Source organism: Acipenser ruthenus, chromosome 2 (assembly GCF_902713425.1).
Source record: "Acipenser ruthenus chromosome 2, fAciRut3.2 maternal haplotype, whole genome shotgun sequence".
In the NCBI taxonomy this organism is placed as follows: domain Eukaryota; kingdom Metazoa; phylum Chordata; class Actinopteri; order Acipenseriformes; family Acipenseridae; genus Acipenser; species Acipenser ruthenus.
This window is the reverse complement of record NC_081190.1, coordinates 114,345,475-114,370,329: the sequence shown is the minus strand read 5'-3', so window position 1 is coordinate 114,370,329 and position 24,855 is coordinate 114,345,475. Positions and strand designations below refer to the sequence as shown.

Genomic DNA, 24,855 nt, shown 5'->3' with positions numbered 1-24,855 from the left:
TTATAATCCGCATTTAGTTAGCTTAATTGTGTTGTTGTTTGATATAATTTTACACAGCATCAGCAACTTTGTTGTAGTTCATTGTATTTAACTTTACCATTTTTATTGACAGTAATGTAACTGTCATTTTTTTAATCATTTTTTTTATTAGCCAAACAGTAACCATAAATAAAATAGAATTGTATGAAATAAAAAAATGTAAAAAATCTCTAAGGCTATGTTCAGTACCGGCCAGAGTGCCTGCAGAGCTGTGGCTGAAGTATCAGAGTGGGGAGCCGGGGCATTGCATCTCAACACTGCATTATAATACACACTAATGTCTGCAATTGCTGTAATGTATTTAACTTTTATACCATTGAAAACCTTGGTCCTTTGTTGTTAAGGTCTTTGACTACCTATAGACGGGCCTCATGAAATGGATACAGTTATGCAGTGATCACGTCTTATCTGTCCAATTAAAAATGGCATTAGAAATATGCATTGGAACGTGCCATTGCAGTTTGTGTAAGAGTGCTGTGTGAGTTGAGGTAGTATCTTACTGTAGATAAGATTTTGAGTTTCCACTTTAATTCTTGAGCTTTGTAAATTTGCCACATATTAACGCATGTGTTGAGCTTTGTATATTTGACAGTTTTTCATTCTTCGTCATGGCACATATCATTTTTGAGTAAAAGGTCGATTTAAAGGTCAGGGGATCCAACATCACAGAGTTTGGTGTAAATTGGAGGGGGATTTGTGGGTGATTTGTGATGAAAGGACTTGTTTGTTAGACTGTTGATGAACTTTGTTTATTATTATTATTATTATTATTATTATTATTATTATTATTATTATTATTATTATTATTATTATTATTTCTTAGCAGACGTCCTTATCCAGGGCAACTTAAAATTGTTACAAGATATCACATTATACATTATTTCACATTACAGATGTCATATTATTTTTATTTTTTATTTATTTTTTTTACATACAATTACCCATTTATACAGTTGGGTTTTTTACTGGAGCAATCTAGGTAAAGTACCTTGCTCAAGGGTACAGCAGCAGTGTCCCCCACCTGGGATTGAACCCACAACCCTCTGGTCAAGAGTCCAGAGCCCTAACCACTACTCCATTTGATGTTTGATGCACTGACTGTTCCTTTCACCTCTCATAGCTTACTTGTATCTGAAAATGAAATCTCTTTCCATACTAGGTTAGGTCGGTTTTCATGATTTTACAGTGTCCTTTTCTATGATAAAGATTCATACTGAAAGTACCAGATTCTGCCAAGTCATCGCCCCACCCCAACTTTTAGTTGATAGTCAAATTTTCACCATTCATTTCCGGTATCATCTAGTTATAGATAACAACCATGCACAAATAATGCCTCAGCGAAAATATTGAGGCTCCCATGAATAGAAAAAACTGCCTAGAAGTAGTTGCTCTGTGCATTGAAAGATTCAGGGTTAGGGTTATCTTCGGTTCAGATAACGAAGACACGGAGTTCAGCGGTTTCGGATCCGCAGACTCCGCAGTCTGATTGATTACGCTTTCCTGTTCTTACGCTACAATCCATATTTTAGATTATAATTTTTTTTGTATTGAACATTTTAGTGCTATAGTGCTACTTTGGGTGTTAATGTATTATTTTGTGTTGTGTTTTCACACTCAACACTGCAATTTCTTACTTGCAGAGATTATGTAAAGCCCTTTATTTTAGTGGACCGAAAATGTCACGTGTTTATATGTTTTTTAAAATGTAGCGACTTTTATTTTAGCATTTTCCCCCTACAGGTGTGTTTGTTCATGATGTGGCTTTGCACTGGACACTGCAGCTTTAAAGTTTAATGTTTGGTTTGTGTAAAGATTTGAAATGACAAAACAGTGGACATACTGCAGCAGCTTTGAATTGTATTTCACCAGTCATTAAATATGTTGACTGCACTCCTTGATTCTATATCATGACAGTGTGCTGTGGCTCTACCTTTTAATTTTAAGCATGCCTAATTGTAAATGCAATCTATCAAGCTAATGTTAAAAATACTCCCTCTGCAATAATGCCTGTAATTTTACCCCTGCCCGAGTCACACCCGCCCGCACCCCCACACTTTTGCCTTAATGACAACTTTATGACCCCTGGGCGTTGACTCGGCAGAACCCGGTATTACAGGACTGAGATCACAACAACCAAAACCCTTCTAGGGAGATGGCTCTTTTGCTAGCGTAGTTTTACTTACAGGGAATTTCCATGGCAATGACAGAGCCATATGCGAATTTGTAAGATCATTGAAAGCTGAAACTTGTACATTTTTAAGAAAACCGTGAAATTAATCCAGCAAGCTATTGTCGTGCTGAGACTTTCATCAGATTAAATAGAAGTGTTTCGTCAGGATTATATCACTTCATCTATAATTGAGCTTGGTTGTTAGCTATGCACGTAACTGAGCTGTAAAATATGCAAACACTCTTTATGTAAATACAAGAGACCGGTCATGTACTGTATGATTGTTTGAACCTAAAGCTTTCTGCACCAATCTGATGGTATACAAGTATGGCATAGTAGGAGCTGTTTGTCAATCTTTTTATATATATATATATATATATATATATATATATATATATATATAAAAAAATAAATATATATATATATATATATATATATATATATATATATATATATATATTTATTTTTATATATATATATATATATATAATTACATTTTAGAACTGTTTATATATATATATATATATATATATATATATATATATATATATATATATATATATATATATATAATTTTAGAACTGTTTAGGCAGCTTTAGTTTCTTGACATACTTTAATTAATTAACTGTGAATTTACTAAAGGTCACAAGTGCTGTGAACCCATAACCTCTAAGACCCCAGTCTTTAGCTTATAAAATGAGGCTTTGTCTATCCACTTTACAAAAATAGCCTGCTCATATCTAAACTTGTAAGTTTCCTGAGTTTGATATGGAGACATTTAGAATTAGCTGTAAAATGTTGTATTGAGAAATATGATTGTGTATAAATGCAATTAAGCAGTTTAAAATGCCGTTTAGGGAGCAGTCAGCCATTGTGTGGGCATTGCGTATCTTAATAAAACAGACAATACTGCTGATATTTAATTCCCAAAGTGAAACAGGAACTACTGTAAAACAAATATTAATGAGGCAAGGTATTTCACTGTGTTAGGGGCATTATGTGTTCTCAGAATAAAAGGGATTCATATATATGAAGCCAAGCTAAAACTATATTGTTTTAAGAACTTCATTCATCAAGAAACTAGAGCTTATTTGTCATGGTTTTGCATGGGCCTGAACCAACCCATGTGCAGTAATAAGGCTCTCGACCATGGTGTTTACAGTAGACACGCTGGCAATGGAGGAATTCATGGATGTTCACATGTACAAAATGGAGAGAGGGCCAACCCCACACAAAGCACAGCTCAAGCTCATACAGCACAGCAGCCACAATAAAATCATGTTCTCAAACCATAGCTAAGGGTTGCATCACCTACAATATTAGGATTGAGAGTAATAACAAAACTTTTGGCCATAGCTCTATACTCTACCTGTTTTTGTTTCATTAAACAAATGTCAACAGTCAATTTCTGGAGCTGTTTCCTGAAACAGATTAAACACAATCTTTAGATGTAAAAGAAAAAACAAATGCAACGTATCACAAAATTGTGTTTGCATACACAAGTAGTTTTGGATTACGTTTCTATATAACAAAAAAAAAAAGGTCTTTGCATGTGACTAAGTCATAATGATGTAAACACAAGAAGAAACTCGCAGCTCCTGCAATAATACAGAGCTGAAGTGGTTTCTAGTATACAGAATAAAGCATGTTTTGACATTAAATATAATTTATTATTTAATAAGAAATTGTCTTATTTTAATGCATTCATTTGGAACGAGGAGTTTTATCCCTTATATATATATATATATTGTTTTGTTTTATTGTGTGATAAATCAGACCCTCTAGACAGTGCTGCATGGCCCCTCAAATCGTTCATTTATTCTCTCTGGTTGTCTGCCCCCCCATGCATTCTCTAAAACACAAAATATATTAGGAGGGAGGGGGCGGGAGTCCAGCCTGCTGTTTGTACTCTGTACCAGCTCTTGAGAGGAGGTTACTTTCCTAATTCATCAGCTGACTTCCACCAACAAGCTTTACTTCCTCACCCTTCTAAAAGGTCTAAGTATTTGCTGATGGAAATATTTGAAGTATTCAGATCACACATGTGCTATAGTCATATGCACCTGCTGCTCCCGTTCGCTAGCAGGGTGAATGAGCACTTCGGTTACCACGCTTGTCTCAAAACAAAAAGGGAAACTTGTATCTGTTATTGGATTCTATTAAGTTGTTTAACATATTACGCAGACTTTCAACGTGCAAAACATATTATGAGATGTTAAACAGAATAGAATCAAAATCACTTTTACAGCAGTCCACTGTACTGCACAGCTATACAATTTCAATTAAACTGAAGAGAGCTGTGCATCATGCAGCTCGTATGCTTTGACTTCCTTCTCTTGAGACCGGTGTTAAATTGGGTAAAAGACTTGGCTTTGAACTTATTAGTTGCACGAAGGCAGAAGTCATCCACACATGACCTAATAGATATTATACAGGGGATTAAATAAAATAATATCTGAGCCACTGCGCTAGGCTTAAGTGCAAACTACTACTTTCTACTGTTGGTGACACCTGTATCCATTACAGGAAAAATATGATCTAAGAATCTAGATCAAGTCCCCATTGCAGTTTTATTTAAAAGCCAGTAACATACACCAGCATTTACACAGCCAGTCAATCTAACCCAGAGTACCTTGTCCTCTTTTTTTGGATTTGATTCTATGCTGGCTGCAGGTCAAGCATGGGGACTGAAAATATAACTTCTAAGGGCTGGTTCATACTTCTGTCGCAGATGAATGCGATATGAGAGGCGCAGACAGCTATAAAAGCTGTGCAGCTTCACTACTTGCTGTACGAAGGACGCATCGTGTCACAGCTTCGCTGTTTGCTGTACGAAGAACGCATCTTGTCACAGCGCTTTTGACTGCACAGCTGTTCATACTTTTAAATACGGACTGCATTTGCGTAATTGGAAAAAGTGACATTGGAGGATGTGCTGAGTTTGTGCCTCTTACAGGTTTAAAAAAAAATTAAAAGCGACGTTGGTACATCTGTCGTCTCAACCAACAGAGAAGGAAGAATTTCATACGTTAATTGGAGAGATATTTTAGAATAACGGGTTTGACGATCTGTTAAACAGATTGGGACCATTGCTTCAATGTAAAAATACACATGTGATGCAGCGACACCTGCAGAAAGACTTGCAGTCACACTGCACATAGAACTGGCAATTCCAGCAAAATGGGGCCACGGGTGCTGCATTCTCTCCAGCCCTTTTTTTCTGAATAATACACACCAACGCTGTTTCTGTTTGGTCATCTCTATATTATTTAAGTCAGGGGTTATAAATAATAATGTGGATGTTTACCAGCGTACGACCATGCAGCAAATGCTGAAATTGTTCAACATCATCTGACCCCATGCGATTTCAGGTCGCAGACGCATGAGAAAATGCTGTACGACTTTCCAAAAAAGGACCACGCACGTCGTAAGAGTGTGGATGACATCATTCCGACCTGTCGCACAGTGTCTAAAGTATGAACCAACCTTAGGGTTTACACATTTTAGGATGGAGGTATTAAGATTGTCCATTACTTTGATCTTTTGAAATAGACCCCACTGTACCTACATCTGGTGGTATATTAGGTTCTTTACATATTGTTAAAAAAAAAACAACAAAAAAAAACACATCTACCAACCAAATGACTTACAGACTTAATTTCACTGTATTTTTTATTTTTTTTTATTTATTAATACGAAAGCAATCTCAGTGCAGTTGTTTTGTTAACACACACACACACACGCTTATTTTATCACACAAATACTGTTTTATAATATACCATTTGAATTGTAACAGGTGTGCCTTAGACTCTGTGTTTTACAGATCTGTATCTACAGAGTGGGAGTTAAACTCTCAGAGCTGCTGATGAGTGAGGCTTTTGTTTTTTATTTGTATGTGAACGTTATTCTCTCGTGTCTGCCATGGGAGTGAGGATGGGTTCCTGCCTGGAGAATGGACACACCTGCATTGAAAATAAAGCACTTTGCTGTAGCAGCAGCGCTCGTACGGTACATGCATCGCCTGTGCCACGTTGTGTCTATGGCTCAAGACATAGATCATTTGTATTAGCCTGTTGTACATTAAGATGAATAATTACCTTGGAATGGCTATCTAGATAGTTTCAAATACACAGTCAATGTATCCAACCTGATTAATTTCAGGAGCCAAGTTAATGGATTGGCTAAAATGCTAATTTATCTAGACTGGATCGACCTGTATTACAATTTTAGATGGTTTTATATTACATTTGTAATAAGTGTTACAGCAGGGATTTAAAAACTGGAAAACTCTTTGAAGTTGTATTACATTAGTAACTTGTTGAAATCCGTTTTCCTACCATTTCCGCAGTATCAGTATTCTGTATGGCAGGGGTTCCCAAACTGGGGTCTGCAGCAAATATGTAAAGTTATTTAACAAAAGGAAATTACATGTGAAATATTTAAAAGCAAATCTTAAAAGTTAAATAAACAAATCTTAAAACTCGTTCCCTCGCGCCCCCTGCCCTGCATATGTACTTTGAATGTCCCTGGTTGCTTGTTTCGTGCTTAAAGTATGCACCGTTCTCACAAAAGCGGGGTGGATTGTAATTTACAATTTAAATAAACAACCATTTTTTCGTTCAATTTCTAGATATATTTTCTACCCCTGCTGTTGATAAAATAAAACATTCCACTTCTGCACATGTACAGGGAGAACTAGACAGAGTATAACAGTCAAAATGGAGCGGTTTCTGAAATGCCAATGAAAGGAGCCTAGGGAAGAAAATGAATGCAATGATGCTTCCACGAGTACCAGTGCCATAAGTACCATGTCACAGACGGTTCTGGCATGTCCCTTTTGTGCTATAAGTCATTAGATCCTTTTGCATTGAAGGCTGTGGTTGCAAGGGTGTGTGGTTCTTTGATGGACCCAGATTCAGTTAAAATGTGTTTGCCCATTGACGATGGGAATGAGAATGCAGAGATGGGAGCCCAGCTAACAAGATTTAAGTTTTTGCAGGTTATTAGACACGAATTGGATGATTTTAAACTAACCTGTATTGATTGAAATAATATGATATACTCTTTTTTCAATAATTATAATAATGCTGTATATTGTAATAATTGTACTGTGTTTTTAAAGAATATAAAACCAGCATAAATAATATTGCAGTAAATTATGAATAGGTTACAATGCTTTGAACTAAGAAAACTGAACAAGTGATAATGTTAGAAAAAAAAAGCTTGTCTATGTGCCTTTGTTATTAGTGCACATACACTCGTGGAAGTCTGTAACCTTGAAAGAAAGGCATCTGGGAGAACTAAACACGGAGGCTAGGTATTGCAAATTAGCAAAAACAAAAGGGTAACCCTTTTCAGACAGAACGATATTTTAAACTAAAAAGACCTATTTGATTTTATTTGATTGTGTTGTTACTAAGCATAGAGGTTTTTAAAAAAGTATTCTGATCTAATAATAGAGTGACAAAACTCTCTGAAGAGAAATAATATGTTTTAAGTATTTTGATCAAATAAGAAACATAATATTTAAAACAAGCGTTTTTGCTTGTTAAGGCTCTACTGTAATACAAATATACTGTAAAAACAGGAGCGAGCATTTAATTTAATCAATTTAAGAATTAGTTCATTTTCTTTCTCCAACTAAACAAAAAAAAATTAGACATTACAACATCCATTAAATTAAAGAATATAAATGTTTAGTTTATATAAAGGTTTTACTGCAATAAAAAACAGGAACTGTTAGGTTGGAATATTAGACACATAAAGTGTAAACTATATTCAATAATTTTAGTACACAATAAATCTACAGAAAAATAGCCTTGCCCTTATCTGCTTGCAAGCAGAGCGGTTCTAGAGATGGAAGGTTCTTTTTGGCAGTCAAAGTGAGATTTACTTGTAGTCCGCAGTTTTGAATCCAAGGTCTTTCTATGATAAGAAAACCTCGTAGTAGAAGGGAGCATTCCACGAATTAGGGGAGTTATGTCCAGTCACAGTTCTTACCAAATAAGTATTGACTTTCGTTGGGAGAAAACTGACTTCATGCAGTGAATTTGGAGAAGTGCTTACAATGGGGTTCATATTAATCAAAACAATAGTCTTGGCAAGAAAACAGGGTGTCTGAATCCTGCTTGAGCAGACAACTTTTAGAAACAGAGAGAGGTCAGGCTTGGTACAAGTTAATACAAGGCTATTATATTTAACATGTTCATTAAAGCTTAAATTTAAATGAAATTAATTGAACTGACCACTGTATGCTTTTTCGAAGGCAGTCTTTGTCAAATACTTTGTTAACACACATTTGTATATGAAGTTAAACTGACCCATTGACAACACACTGAAAAGGTAACATAATATGCGGCTCAGAGGGACCTATATAATCAAATAGAGCTGGTGTTACATATTAAAAACATCTCTCTTATATACACATATACTTGTATTATATTATAGCAAGGATTCTGTGAACTTTGGTCCACCTGACTTTTTAGAAAAAGGAGGAGTTGGAAAAAGAGAGCGATGTAATCATGTTCCAGTATTTTTTGGCAAGAAGTTATATCCAATCAGTTTTGGAAAAGGAGTTGACCAGATCCTTCTAGAATGTATAATTAACTTAAAAATAAGAAATGTCAAGGCCGAGTGATGATTAGATTTTCTTGGGACTTCTGATGTATTCATTGGAGGGAAAAATCCTTTAAAAACCAAGGTAAAACCCCAGTCAAGTATCGCGTGACTTGCTAACTGCAAGTTGTGTGGTCCATGCTGAGGTTCTCTGAAAAACTGATTGCTGTTTGGTCGTATTCACAAGTCTCTGCCTTTTGAAGACAGTTCTTACTTTTCAATATATCCTACACTACACTTCCATATACTGGAAGGTAAGCATATATTTGAATTGAATATCTTGTTTATATTGATGCATTGCTATAAGTTATAGAAATTATGTTTTAGTCTTAAGAGAGTGATATATATTGAATGTTCTAGAATTTAGCGGTGGGCATTTTTAGCTTTTTGCATTTTATAGCCTTAGAGCTAAATATATTATAACCATATTTGTATTACTGTATTGAAATATTAATGCTGTTAAACCTGTAAAGCACTGGATCGCCCAGACTGCTTTTTACTTGGGATTTACGGTGGTCTGCGCAACCAACCAATCCAATTTTTAACAATTTTAAACCGAAAAGAGCACTACTACTGCTCTGATTCGTTATAACTTCAAGTTAAATGAGTCTGTGTGATTTTCTTTATTATTAAAGTCATCTGGATACGTTGCAAGCCCAGTGCATGAACAAAACCACTACAGGAGTTTAAAACATCTCTGTCCTCCCTGAACGTCTCCCCTGAGTATAAGAGTGTGCTCAGAGCATATATACAGTGCCTTGCAAAAGTGTTCAGACCCCTGACCAATTCTCTCATATTACTGAATTACAAATGGTACATTGAAATTTCATTCTGTTTGATATTTTATTTTAAAACACTGAAACTCAAAATCAATTATTGTAAGGTGACATTGGTTTTATGTTGGGAAATATTTTTAAGAAAAATAAAAAAACTGAAATATCTTGCTTGCATAATTATTCAACCCCCACGCATTAATATTTGGTAGAGGCACCTTTCGCTGCAACTTTAAGTCTTTTGGGGTAAGTATGTACCAGCTTTGCACACAGTGTCGGAGTGATTTTGTCCCATTCTTCTTGGCAGATTTGCTCCAGGTTGTTCAGTTTGGTTGGACGACGCTTGTGGACCGCAATTTTCAAATAGTGCCACAGATTCTCAATGGGATTGAGATCAGGACTTTGACTGGGCCACTGTAGGACATTCACCTTTTTGTTCTTGAGCCACTCCAATGTTGCTTTGGCCTTGTGCTTGGGATCATTGTCCTGCTGAAAGGTGAATTTCCTCCCAAGCTTCAGTTTTTTAGCGGACTGAAGCAGGTTCTTTTGCAGTATTTCCCTGTATTTTGCTCCATCCATTCTTCCTTCAATTTTAACAAGATGCCCAGTCCCTGCTGATGAGAAGCATCCCCATAGCATGATGCTGCCACCACCATACTTCACTGTAGGGATGGTGTGTCTTGAGGCATGGGCAGTGTTAGGTTTGCACCACACATAGCGCTTTGAGTTTTGGCCAAAAAGCTCTATCTTGGTCTCATCTGACTACAAAACCTTTTCCCACATCGCAGCTGGGTCACTCTCATGCTTTCTGGCAAACTCCAGACGTGCTTTCAGATGGTACTTTTTGAGTAACGGCTTCTTTCTTGCCACCCTCCCATAAAGGCCAGTGTTATGCAGAGCTCTTGATATGGTTGACTGGTGCACCATTACTCCACTCCCAGCCACTGAACTCTGTAGCTCCTTCAAAGTGATTGTTGGCCTCTCTGTGGCTTCTCTCACAAGTCTCCTTCTTGTTTGAGCGCTGAGTTTTGAGGGACGGCCTTTTCTTGGCAGTGCCTGGATGGTGTGATGCAGCTTCCACTTCCTGATTATTGATCCAACTGTGCTCACTGGGATATCCAAACACTTGGATATTATTTTGTACCCTTTCCCTAATCTATGCATTTGTATTACTTTCTCTAACTTCTGTAGAATGCTCTTTGGTCTTTATTTTCCTTCAGATTCACAGCCTGACCAATGATCCTTCAACAGTGGGGTTTTTATCCAGAAAATGTGTCAGCAACTTTAATGGCTCACAGGTGGAGGCCAATGGTAAGGTAATTGTGTCCTCGTTAGGGCAATTTCTTTCATCGGTGTAAACTGGGAGCTTCCACAGCACGGGTTGAATACTTATGCAAGCAAGATATTTCAGTTTTTTTTATTTTTCTTAAAAATATTTCCCAACATAAATCCAATGTCACCTTACAATAATTGATTTTGAATTTCAGTGTTTTAAAATAAAATATCAAATAGAATGAAATTTCAATGTACCATTTGTAATTCAGTAATATGAGAGAATTGGTCAGGGGTCTGAATACTTTTGCAAGGCACTGTATATAAATAAAAAGACTACGTTGCGAGAATTTCTTGACAACCACCTGTGCAAACGAGCAGCCATCCTCAGTGAAGGCATCGAAATCTAAATCTCGAAAATATGATGCTCAGTACATTCACTTCAGGTTTTCTTGCATTACGAAGAAAGACAGCCTTGATTACCCAAAATGTGTGATGTGCTTCGAAATCCTATCGAATGAATGCCTCAATCCGTCAAAGTTGAAACAGCATTTACAACAAAAACACCCAAATGAAGCTGGGAAATCTACAGATTTTTTTTAAAAGAAAGGAATCCCAAATTTTAAAACAAGTGAGTACTTTTAAGCAGCACGTTACTGTTCCAGAGAGAACCTTAAAGGCGTCTTTTCTAGCCTCATACCACATTGCTGGCACAAAAAAAACACATACAATTGGGGAAGAGTTACTTTTGCCAGTGACTGTACATACTGTTCATGAAATACTGGGTGAGGAAGCAGCCAAAACAATTGAAGTGGTGCCGTTGTCAAACAACACTATGTGCTGAAGGATATGTGACATGGCAGACGATGTTTCTGCTCATCTTTTGGATAGGTTACGTGCTAGCCTGTACTTTGCCTTGCAGTTAGATGAAAGTACAGACGTTGCAAATGCTGCACAGCTACTTGTATATGTTAGATTTATAGAAGGGGGGAATTTGTCAAAGGATTCCTTTTATGTAAAGAATTACCAGGGAGAACAACTGGAGATTGAACTGAACTATTCAGAACGCTAGATGGATATATTCAAGAACATTCAATAGACTGGTCTCTGTGTGGGAGTGTGCACTGACGGTGCGGGGCTATGACCGGTAAACGTAATGGTGTTGTAGCCTTTATAAAGACAAAATCTCCAAATGCCCTTGCAAATCATTGCATGCTTCACCATGAAGCACTTGTTGCCAAACGTATGGATGATGAGTTTAACCATCTGCTGCAAGAAGTGATAAAAATTGTCGATATCATAAAAGCTAGGCTCCTGAAACACAGAATGTTTGCTGCGCTTTGTAGTGAAATCGGTGCAAGCCATGAGGACTTACTGCTCCACTCTGAAGAACGCTGGCTGTCAAGGGGGGTATTCATGCAACGAGTGTTTGAACTTCGACATGAGCTGAAGCAGTTCTTATCAACAGAGAATAGCCAACTCGCAAGTTGTTTTGAAAATCCTCCATCGTGTCTCATTTGATTAATCTGCAACAGTACTTCAGTGAATACTTTCCAGAGCTTGAAAACAAACATTTGAAATGGATCTGAAATCCCTTTAATTCTGAAATCGGTACAAACCTGGACCTGAAATCCCAAGAGGAGTTGATTGAACTGTGGAACGATGGGACTTTATAGATTCAATTCACTGCTGTTCCATTACCACAGTTCTGGATACACATTATAGATGAGTACCCTCTTAGCGAAAAAGCTGTGAGAACTGTTTTACCCTTTGCTACCACATATATGTGTGAGACTGGGTTTCCACACTGACAGCACTGAAGACAAAGCACAGAGCACGTCTGCATGTGGAGAGTGACATGCAAATATCATTGACTGGAATGAAACCGCGATTTTAATGACCTGTGCAGGAATTACCAAGCACACCCATCCCATTAGGCATTCAGAACTTGGAGTACTTTGTAAGTTAGTATTATTTACTTAAATTTATTTTTATCCTCATTCCTTTTTATTTCATCATTTAATTTGTTTGCAATGAGACTATGGTGATCTGCTCAGTATCTACAAGAAAAAAACACTGGCACTACTACTGGTCTGCCTTTATGCTACTATGTCTCACGCAGTGAGACATAATGTGTGGCTAAGTGCATTTTTTGTAGTGATGCTGTTACCCTTATAATGTATATGTAGTACATTATATGCAAGTTGTAAAGAAAATGCAAGTCGCGATGGATAAAGGTGTCTGCAGCTAAATTACTTAATAAAAATGATAGATGTCTGCTAATGACTAAATAATAATACAGATTCATTGGGGGGGAGGGGGGCCTCAGCCAGGATTCGGAATGTTTTGGGGGGCCTTGAGCTGAGAAAGTTTGTTAGGGGACGTTCTATTATCTATAACATGTATAACTTTTAAGCACTCTGTTTAGAAGAAAAGGATCGTTTGGATGCTTTGTGTTACAATGAAGGCAATGGGCCTGCATACTGTACATTATGATGATGGTAATGGCTTGCAAATGTGGCTAAAATTTTATTTTCATAAAGGAAATTTAAAAAATCTCTTCCAAAACTTGTGTAGGAAACGTGCTTAAGGCAATTATGATTGTCATGATTTTACTTGTTCATTAATTTATGTATTCATTTTTACAGTTCATAATTGAAGATATGAAACAGCAACAAACCAACAAACACAGTAACTTACACAGGGAAGATCAGCACATCACCATCGAGGAATTGTGGAAATGCTGGAAATCTTCAGAAGGTCAGTCTAAACAAAGTTCCTATTTTAAAAAAATGTTTAGGTTAAAATGGTCTTACTAAGATTTACATTTTGTACTGTCAGCACAAAGGTAATAAAAGGGCAGCTCTACCAGCTCTTGTATAGTAGGTTAATAGCACTGTTTCTGTAAGCAGAGTTCTAACTAAAACTCTTAAGTGAAGAAAGCATTTACAATTGCTGTATTTGTATACCAAACACAGAATCAGTGAAAATAAAAATTAAAACAATTTTAATTGAACATGTTTTGCACATTTAGCACCAGCTAATTAAAAGAAAAGAAGACACACAATGTAGATGAACATTGCTACAAATATGCTACATTCATTCTGAAGGTTTTATTGTAAAAGGCATTAAACTATTTTATTTCATCCAGATTCAATTTACTTGAGGGAGTTTAATGTAAGACCTAATAAGGTTTTCATTGCATGTATGGATGGATGTTTTTGTTTTGTTTTTTGGATGAAAGGAGTCTGACTGTTAACCCTTTAATGTGGTTGCTGCTAAAACATAATTCCCCAAAACTGTCCAGCACTTCCTGTCTCAGATGAGCTGCAGTTTTGAAATAAGCACATGTTCAAGCAAACGTTTGTTTTAAGGCACAGTAGTCTTGAACTTCCATGGTCACATCACCTGGAGAGTGAAATTGTCCCCGTCTATTCAGGGCCTTATTTTCTGTCATTAACCAAACAACTGCTTACAATAGTGACTGACATGCTTTGCAACCAATAACATCCTCTGACCCCAAAACACTGCAGAGCTGAAATGACCTAAGAAGTGAAACAATAACAGGCTTTAAGAAAGGCAAGGAATGCAAACAGGACATTCTTCCCATATGCAGTACAATATATCATGTTTTAAATTAAGATGCATGTTTTCTTACAAAGTTGCATATTATTTTGAGGCCTTCTGCATGTGGTGAATAGAAGTGCATATTTTTTCTCAGTAATATTTCCAACAAATACTTTTAATATTTTATTGTCCTTTTGAAAGTTGCAAGATTTACTGGAAGTGCACAAGCTACATTCTTCTCTTATCACACAAATGGCGCACTACTGTAATAGACAGTTGTTTGATGGTTAACCTGCTGTGGTCATTTCTATTTTTAAAGTGTATTTACACAGCTTCCGGTGTTCACAGAATTGGTATGCTGTTCTTGATATTTAATCACTTACTCCCCAGAAATGTTTGCTTTAACACATTATCAGAAATGAAAAGCTGCTTAATTCCAGCTCACTGAGTCAGGTGCTGGAGTGCTCGTGCAATTGCTGCCATAATGCATTTGAGCTGTGTACCTGTGCGGTCAGCAAGTTGCCAGGACCAACTCTGAAATGTATTTAATGCAATAAATACAACTACAGTAAATAGAATTGTAATGTTTGTATCTACTGTAGATTTTTATAGCGAGTATGAGCTTGTTTTAAGTTGGGGTTCATAATATTGGACCAGAGCTATAAAGTTGTGTGTGTACTAGTTGTGTGTGTTCTTGCTTTGTTAAAAAATTGCTCGGAATATGGTACAGCAATTATTTGCATACAGATAAGTTTAGGTCATGTTAAACCGATACAGTAGAACTTAACTGCCCCTAATAAACACATTGGTGTCTGTTTAAATTATCTTAAGCCTCCTTCTCTTCTCTGTACTGAACAGACACTGCAGTGCACAGTGCAGCTTTTTGTTATAAGGGATCCTGACAGGAGAAAGTCGTTATTAGAAGGCATGTGTGCAGTTTACTGGAAAGATTCATTCATTCCTTTCTGAACCGGGCTCGAAGCACACTCTTCCCTCTGTTTCAAACTTGCATTATCATTTCTGAACCGGGCTCGATGCACACTCTTCCCTCTGTTGTTTCAAACTTGCATTATCATTTCTGAACCGGGCTCGAAGCACACTCTTCCCTCTGTTTCAAACTTGCGTTATCATTTCTGAACCGGGCTCGATGCACACTCTTCCCTCTGTTTCTAACTTGCATTATCATTTCTGAACCGGGCTCGAAGCACACTCTTCCCTCTGTTTCAAACTTGCATTATCATTTCTGAACCGGGCTCGAAGCACACTCTTCCCTCTGTTTCAAACTTGCATTATCATTTCTGAACCGGGCTCGAAGCACACTCTTCCCTCTGTTTCAAACTTGCATTATCATTTCTGAACCGGGCTCGATGCACACTCTTCCCTCTGTTTCAAACTTGCATTATCATTTCTGAACCGGGCTCGAAGCACACTCTTCCCTCTGTTTCAAACTTGCATTATCATTTCTGAACCGGGCTCGAAGCACACTCTTCCCTCTGTTTCTAACTTGCATTATCATTTCTGAACCGGGCTCGAAGCACACTCTTCCCTCTGTTTCAAACTTGCATTATCATTTCTGAACCGGGCTCGAAGCACACTCTTCCCTCTGTTTCAAACTTGCATTATCATTTCTGAACCGGGCTCGAAGCACACTCTTCCCTCTGTTTCAAACTTGCATTATCATTTCTGAACCGGGCTCGAAGCACACTCTTCCCTCTGTTTCAAACTTGCATTATCATTTCTGAACCGGGCTCGAAGCACACTCTTCCCTCTGTTTCAAACTTGCATTATCATTTCTGAACCGGGCTCGAAGCACACTCTTCCCTCTGTTTCAAACTTGCGTTATCATTTCTGAACCGGGCTCGAAGCACACTCTTCCCTCTGTTTCAAACTTGCGTTATCATTTCTGAACCGGGCTCGAAGCACACTCTTCCCTCTGTTTCAAACTGGCGTTATCATTTCTGAACCGGGCTCGAAGCACACTCTTCCCTCTGTTGTTTCAAACTTGCATTATCATTTCTGAACCGGGCTCGATGCACACTCTTCCCTCTGTTTCAAACTTGCATTATCATTTCTGAACTGGGCTCGAAGCACACTCTTCCCTCTGTTGTTTCAAACTTGCATTATCATTTCTGAACCGGGCTCGAAGCACACTCTTCCCTCTGTTTCAAACTGGCATTATCATTTCTGAACCGGGCTCAAAGCACACTCTTCCCTCTGTTGTTTCAAACTTGCATTATCATTTCTGAACCGGGCTCGATGCACACTCTTCCCTCTGTTTCAAACTTGCATTATCATTTCTGAACTGGGCTCGAAGCACACTCTTCCCTCTGTTGTTTCAAACTTGCATTATCATTTCTGAACCGGGCTCGAAGCACACTCTTCCCTCTGTTTCAAACTTGCATTATCATTTCTGAACCGGGCTCGATGCACACTCTTCCCTCTGTTTCAAACTGGCATTATCATTTCTGAACCGGGCTCGATGCACACTCTTCCCTCTGTTTCAAACTGGCATTATCATTTCTGAACCGGGCTCGAAGCACACTCTTCCCTCTGTTTCAAACTTGCATTATCATTTCTGAACCGGGCTCGATGCACACTCTTCCCTCTGTTTCAAACTTGCATTATCATTTCTGAACTGGGCTCGAAGCACACTCTTCCCTCTGTTGTTTCAAACTTGCATTATCATTTCTGAACCGGGCTCGAAGCACACTCTTCCCTCTGTTTCAAACTGGCATTATCATTTCTGAACCGGGCTCGAAGCACACTCTTCCCTCTGTTTCAAACTGGCATTATCATTTCTGAACCGGGCTCGAAGCACACTCTTCCCTCTGTTTCAAACTGGCATTATCATTTCTGAACCGGGCTCGAAGCACACTCTTCCCTCTGTTTCAAACTGGCATTATCATTTCTGAACCGGGCTCGAAGCACACTCTTCCCTCTGTTTCAAACTGGCATTATCATTTCTGAACCGGGCTCGAAGCACACTCTTCCCTCTGTTTCAAACTTGCATTATCATTTCTGAACCGGGCTCGATGCACACTCTTCCCTCTGTTGTTTCAAACTTGCATTATCATTTCTGAACCGGGCTCGATGCACACTCTTCCCTCTGTTTCAAACTTGCATTATCATTTCTGAACCGGGCTCGAAGCACACTCTTCCCTCTGTTGTTTCAAACTTGCATTATCATTTCTGAACCGGGCTCGAAGCACACTCTTCCCTCTGTTTCAAACTTGCATTATCATTTCTGAACCGGGCTCGAAGCACACTCTTCCCTCTGTTTCAAACTTGCATTATCATTTCTGAACCGGGCTCGAAGCACACTCTTCCCTCTGTTGTTTCAAACTTGCATTATCATTTCTGAACCGGGCTCGAAGCACACTCTTCCCTCTGTTTCAAACTTGCATTATCATTTCTGAACCGGGCTCAAAGCACACTCTTCCTTCTGTTTCAAACTTGTGTTATGCATTTGTCCCATTGCCAGATACAGTATGCACATTTCCCTGCTGTTTTGCAATTAAATGAATTGAACAGTACTGTGACAGGACACTTGCCCGGATGAACTGGTTGTTCTGAACCACATATAAATTCATGTCAGCCAGCTCAACAAGGACAATTAAAGTAAGTTGCTTTGCTATAAATCCCACAGTACTTGCATAGTACTTTCTAAGGCATGTTTCCCAGCCACACAGTACATCTTGTTGCTGACAGCACTTGGAACAGTGATGTGTGAGTCACTGGCAGTATATATATGTGTGAGTGTGTGAGTCACTGGCAGTATATATAGGTGTGTGTGTGAGTCACTGGCAGTATATATAGGTGTGTGTGTGAGTCACTGGCAGTATATATGTGTGTGTGTGAGAGTCACTGGCAGTATATATGTGTGTGTGTGTGTGAGAGAGTCACTGGCAGTATATATGTGTGTGTGTGTGTGTGTGTGAGTCACTGGCAGTATGTGTGTGTGTGTGTGTGTGTGTGTGTGAGTCACTGGCAGTATGTGTGTGTGTGTGTGTGTGAGTCACTGGCAGTATATGTGTGTGTGTTTGTGTGTGTGTGTGAGAGTCACTGGCAGTATATGTGTGTGTGTGTGTGTGAGAGTCACTGGCAGTGTGTGTGTGTGAGAGAGTCACTGGCAGTGTGTGTGTGAGTGAGTCACTGGCAGTATATATATAAATATATATTTATATTTATATTTATTTGTGTGTGTGAGAGTCACTGGCAGTATATATATATATGTGTGTGTGTGTGTGAGTCACTGGCAGTATATGTGTGTGTGTGTTTGTGTGTGTGTGTGAGAGTCACTGGCAGTATATATATGTGTGTGTGTGAGAGTCACTGGCAGTATATGTGTGTGAGAGTCACTGGCAGTGTGAGCGAGTCACTGGCAGTATATATATATATATATATATATATATATATATATATATATATATATATTTATTTATTTGTGTGTGTGAGAGTCACTGGCAGTATATGTGAGAGTCACTGGCAGTATATATGTGTGTGTGTGAGTCACTGGCAGTATATGTGTGTGTGTTTGTTTGTGAGAGTCACTGGCAGTATATGTGTGTGTGAGAGTCACTGACATTATATATAGGTGTGTGTGTGTGTGAGAGTCACTGGCAATATGTGTGTGTGTGTGTGTGTGAGTCACTGGCAATATAATATATATATATATATATATATATATATATATATATATATATATATATATATATATATATATATATATATATATATATATATATATATATATATATATATACACATATATACAGACGTGCTCAAATTTGTTGGTACCCCTCCACAAAAAACGAACAATGCACAATTTTCTCTGAAATAACTTTAAAGTGACAAAAGTAATTGGCATCCACCATTGTTTATTCCATATTTAATAGAAATCAGACTTTGCTTTTGATTTTTTATTCAACATAATATTGTAAATATTAAAACAAATGAAAATGGCATGGACAAAAATGATGGGACCGCTAACCTAATATTTTGTTGCACAACCTTTAGAGGCAATCACTGCAATCAAACGTTTTCTGTAGCTCTCAATGAGACTTCTGCACCTGTTAACAGGTAGTTTGGCCCACTCTTCCTGAGCAAACTGCTCCAGCTGTCTCAGGTTTGATGGGTGCCTTCTCCAGACTGCAAGTTTCAGCTCTTTCCATAGATGTTCGATAGGATTCAGATCAGGACTCATAGAAGACCACTTCAGAATAGTCCAATGTTTTGTTCTTATCCATTCTTGGGTGCTTTTAGCTGTGTGTTTTGGGTTATTATCCTGTTGGAGGACCCATGACCTGCAACTGAGACAGAGCTTTCTGACACTGGGCAGTACGTTTCGCTCCAGAATGCCTTGATAGTCTTGAGATTTCATTGTGCCCTGCACAGATTCAAGGCACCCTGTGCCAGGTGCAGCAAAGCAGCCCCAAAACATAACCGAGCCTCCTCCATGTTTCACTGTAGGTATGGTGTTCTTTTCTTTGAAAGCTTCATTTTTTTGTCTGTGAACATAGAGCTGATGGGACTTGCCAAAAAGCTCCAGTTTTGACTCCAAAGGACATTCTCCCAGAAGGATTGTGGCTTGTCAATATGCATTTGAGCAAATTCCAGTCTGGCTTTTTTATGTTTTTCTTTCAAAAGTGGAGTCCTCCTGGGTCTTCTTCCATGGAGCCCACTTTCGCTCAAAAAGCGACGGATGGTGCGATCAGAAACTGACGTACCTTCACCTTGGAGTTCAGCTTGTATCTCTTTGGCAGTTATCCTTGGTTCTTTTTCTACCATTCGCACTATCCTTCTGTTCAATCTGGGGTCGATTTTCCTCTTGCGGCCGCGCCCAGGGAGGTTGGCTACAGTTCCATGGACCTTAAACTTCTTAATAATATTTGCAACTGTTGTCACAGGAACATCAAGCTGCTTGGAGATGGTCTTGTAGCCTTTACTTTTACCATGCTTGTCTATTATTTTCTTTCTGATCTCCTCAGACAACTCTCTCCTTTGCTTTCTCTGGTCCATGTTCAGTGTGGTGCACACAATGATACCAAACAGCACAGTGACTACTTTTCTCCATTTAAATAGGCTGAATGACTGATTACAAGATTGGAGACATGTGTGATACTAATTAAAGAAACGAATTAGTTTGAAATATCACTATAATCCAATTATTTATTATCTTTTCTAAGGGGTACCAACAAATGTGTCCAGGCCATTTTAGAATATCTTTGTAGAATAAGCAATAATTCATCTCTTTTTACAGCTTCTTTGCTTTATCTTATGACATACCAAAGGCATGCAAGTATACATGATAAAATAGCTTTTAATTTCATCACTTTTCAGGAGGAATGAAGCATTATTTCAATGAGCTGTAAGGGTACCAACAAATTTGAGCACGTCTGTGTGTATATATATATATATATATATATATATATATATATATATATATATATATATATATATATATATGTGTGTGAGAGTCACTGGCAGTATACAGTGCCGTGAAAAAGTATTTGCCCCCTGTCTGATTTTCTGCATTTTTGACACTGAATGTTATCAGATCTTCAGCCAAAACCTTATATTAGATGAAAGGGACCCTGAGTGAACAAATAACACAAAAATTGGATACATATTTCATTTATTTATTAAAGAAAGTTATGCAACACCCAATGCCCTGTGTGAAAAAGTAATCGCCCTCTTAGACTCAATAACTGGTTACGCCACCTTTAGCAGCAATAACTGCAACCAAACGCTTCCTGTAGTTATTGATTAGTCTCTCACAGCGCTGTGGAGGAATTTTGGCCCACTCCTCCATGCAGAACTGCTTCAACTCAGTGACATTTGTGGGTTTTCGAGCATGAACTGCTCATTTCAGGTCCTGCCACAACATCTCAATGGGGTTTAGGTCTGGACTTTGACTAGGCCATTCCAAAACATTACATTTCTTGTTCTTCAACCATTCTGATGTAGACTTGCTTGTGTGTTTCGGATCATTGTCTTGCTGCATGACCCAGCTGCGCTTCAGCTTCAGCTCACAGACGGATGGCCTGACATTCTCCTGTAGAATTCTCTGATACAGAGCAGAATTCATGTTTCCTTCAATGATGGTAAGGCGTCCAGGTCCTGATGCAGCAAAGCATCCCCAAACCATGACACTACCATCACCATGCTTGACCGTTGGTATGAGGTTCTTACTGTAGAATGCAGTGTTTGGTTTTCGCCAGACATAACTGGGCCCATGTGGGCCAAAAAGTTCCACTTTTGACTCATCTGTCCATAGAACATTGTTCCAGAACTCTTGAGGATCATCCAGGTGCTTTTTGGCAAACTTGAGACGAGCATTCATGTTCTTCTTAGTGAGCAATGGTTTATGCCTTGCTACTCTGCCATGAATCCTATTTTTGCCCAGTGTCTTTCTGATGGTGGAGTCATGAACACTGACCTTAGCCGAGGCGAGAGAGGCCTGCAGATCCCTGGATGTTGTTCTAAGGTTCTTTGTGATTTTCTGGACGATTTTACGCCTTGCTCTTGGAGAGATTTTGGCAGGATGGCCACTCCTGGGAAGATTCACTACTGTCCAAAATTTTCTCCATTTGGACAACTTTTTTCCGGAGGTCTTCAGGAATTTCTTTTGTTCGTGGCATGATGTGCCTCTAGAACCTGTGTGCTGACAACTTCACTCTGATGGTAAGGGCCAAAGTTAGTCAGATTTATATTGGGCAGGGCTGGTCCAAATCAGGCCTGGTTGTTAACCAAAGTACTCAAACAGCTGACCCTAATTATCCTTTTAATTGGGTTGAGTTAACTAGGAGGGGCAATAACCTTTTCACACCTGAAGATTGCATGTTTGATTACCTTGCACACCAAACAAATGAAAGAAGCACCAAGCTTTGTCATTTTTTCTCTCACTCACTCTATATGCTACTACAACCCACAAAAAAATCTCACCAAATACAATGTGAAAATGTGCAAAAATGCAGAAAATCAGACGGGGCAAATAATTTTTCATGGCACTGTATGTGTGTGTGTGAGAGAGTCACTGGCAGCAGTGTGGAGTAGTGGTTAGGGCTCTGGACTCTTGCCCGGAGGGTCGTGGGTTCAATCCCTGGTAGGGGACACTGCTGCTGTACCCTTGAGCAAGGTACTTTACCTAGATTGCTCCAGTAAAAACCCAACTGCATAAATGGGTAATTGTATGTAAAAAAAAATAATGTGATATCTTGTAACAATTGTAAGTCGCCCTGGATAAGGGCGTCTGCTAAGAAATAAATAATAATAATAATAATAATAATAATAATAATAATAATAATAATAATAATAATAATAATAATATGTTTGTGTGTGTGTGTGTGAGAGTCAAGAGTCACTGGCAGCATATATTCCAAACAGCAGTATGATGTATGTCTGCCTATAGGGTCAGAGTTGCTTTTTTGGATGATTAGTTGTTAGAGCAATATATCGCTCAACCTTTAGAGGTACATGTGTGTTTACTGAATGTAAAAATGACAAGGATTTCAGCTATTCTGTGTATTTTTACCAACAAGTACCAACAATTCTGAAATAAACAACACATTTTAGAGCTACATATTTGTTCATTGAACATAACACTTTATGTAATTATTCAAAAAAGTATTTGTGAATCGGGCCCAATGCTTCAAAACTAGAAATAACTAAGATTATTATTTAATGGCCCCTACTGTATCTGCACCTGTTATTGTTTTAACTTTTTGAAGAAGCTTAGGACATGTGTACTGTAATTATCTTCAAACCCTGAGCAACAGGAATTCACTAGTAATGCCAATATTCTCTTTCTCTTGGTGTCTTTCTTGCACAATGCTTGATGAATTAGTCAGTTGGCAACAAATTGCACCCTGGGCTGAAATGCAATAATGCATTCCTAAATTGATTCAAATCATAAGATGGAGCCCATGCAAGACTTGATTGAACATGAAGGCTGCTATTCTCTGCTTCTAAATAGCTTTCCAAACTGATTGCTTTACTGTACTCAAGGACCAAAGGTTTCCAGCAGCAGTCAGGCTTTGGTACTATAGTTCAGGGAATACAGTGAAAAGGTTGAACAGAGTACAGTAGGAAAGCTGATTCCAGGCTATTAAATGAGATATTTATCTAATAAGTGATGTTCACCCAAATACCCTCCCAAAGATGTGAAGCGATGACAGTACTTATTTATACCAGAAATATATATAATATATGTAAATTAATATCATTTGGTTTATTTTGTACAAAACTGTTATGATTAACTGTAGTTGGGGAAGAAAGTTTCACAGAAGGAGCCATAAAAAAGGGAGGTGGGGTATCACAGTCAAACTAATCAAAGTTTACAATGTTTGCTAATTTTCTTTTTAGTGTAAAAACGAAAAATAACTTATTTTACTGTATAATAACAAATGTGCCCCTTTTTCTTACAGTACACAACTGGACATTGGAAGACACAGTGCAGTGGGTGGTTGACTTTGTTGAGCTGCCTCAGTACGAGATGAATTTTAGAGATTATAAAGTCAATGGTAACACCCTGCCACGGTGAGTCACTTTGGTAGAACACGCCTAGCTCATCTTACACTAAACACACAAACACAAGTAAGACCGTTTCCACAGCATAATGGGAGCTTACCTTGATGTATTATCCATTTGTGACAATTTGAAAACAATCTAATTTTATTTTCTAAGTTAGTTTGAGTAATATGAGTCCAATAAAATTTCTAACATGTACTTCAAAATTATTTTACCCCCAATTCTTCTCCCCAATTACTGCAGCAAATTTCCACATAGCTCAGGAGAACTGAAGGTTCAGTGGGCGTCCTCCGATCCCACGTCCAAGCCAGTTTCCTCTTTTACACCCCGGAACGAGAGTCCGCGAGTTACCAGCCTCTGGAAGACAAAGGCTAGACCTGTAGGTGTCCGCCTGAGCTCACTAGGCGCCTGGCCAGCAGGGTCCGCTGTAATGCGATGAGGAGAATCAGTCCCTGCTGGTAATTCCTCCCTAACCCGCAGGAGCGGTCCCTCCGGAATCCCCAGCGAAGACCGGCAACTTCGCACAGCCAGGACGCGAACCTGTGCTCCCCTGACTGTATGACTCGCCCTGCACACCACACAGCCAGGACGCGAACCTGTGCTCCCCTGACTGTATAACTCGCCCTGCACACCACACAGCCAGGACGCGAACCTGTGCTCCCCTGACTGTATAACTCGCCCTGCACACCACACAGCCAGGACGCGAACCTGTGCCTCACCCTGCACACCACACAGCCAGGACGTGAACCTGTGCTCCCCTGACTGTATGACTCGGCCTGCACACCACACAGCCAGGACGTGAACCTGTGCTCCCCTGACTGTATGACTCACCCTGCACACCACACAGCCAGGACGCGAACCTGTGCTCCCCTGACTGTATGACTCACCCTG

The 24,855-nt window shown here is 38.6% G+C and overlaps 1 protein-coding gene across 5 annotated transcripts in view; it reads left to right on the top strand.

The window, feature by feature from the left end:
- The window catches only part of stim2b (stromal interaction molecule 2b), a 78,124-nt gene that overhangs the window by 39,651 nt on the left and 13,618 nt on the right, over positions 1–24,855 (top strand). For all 5 annotated transcript variants that reach the window (XM_059006489.1, XM_034015279.3, XM_034015280.3 and 2 more), the window contains 2 exons: positions 13,518–13,629; positions 23,862–23,973. In XM_059006489.1, coding sequence (XP_058862472.1) covers positions 13,518–13,629; positions 23,862–23,973 — 224 coding nt within the window. The remainder of the gene's footprint in view (positions 1–13,517; positions 13,630–23,861; positions 23,974–24,855) is intronic.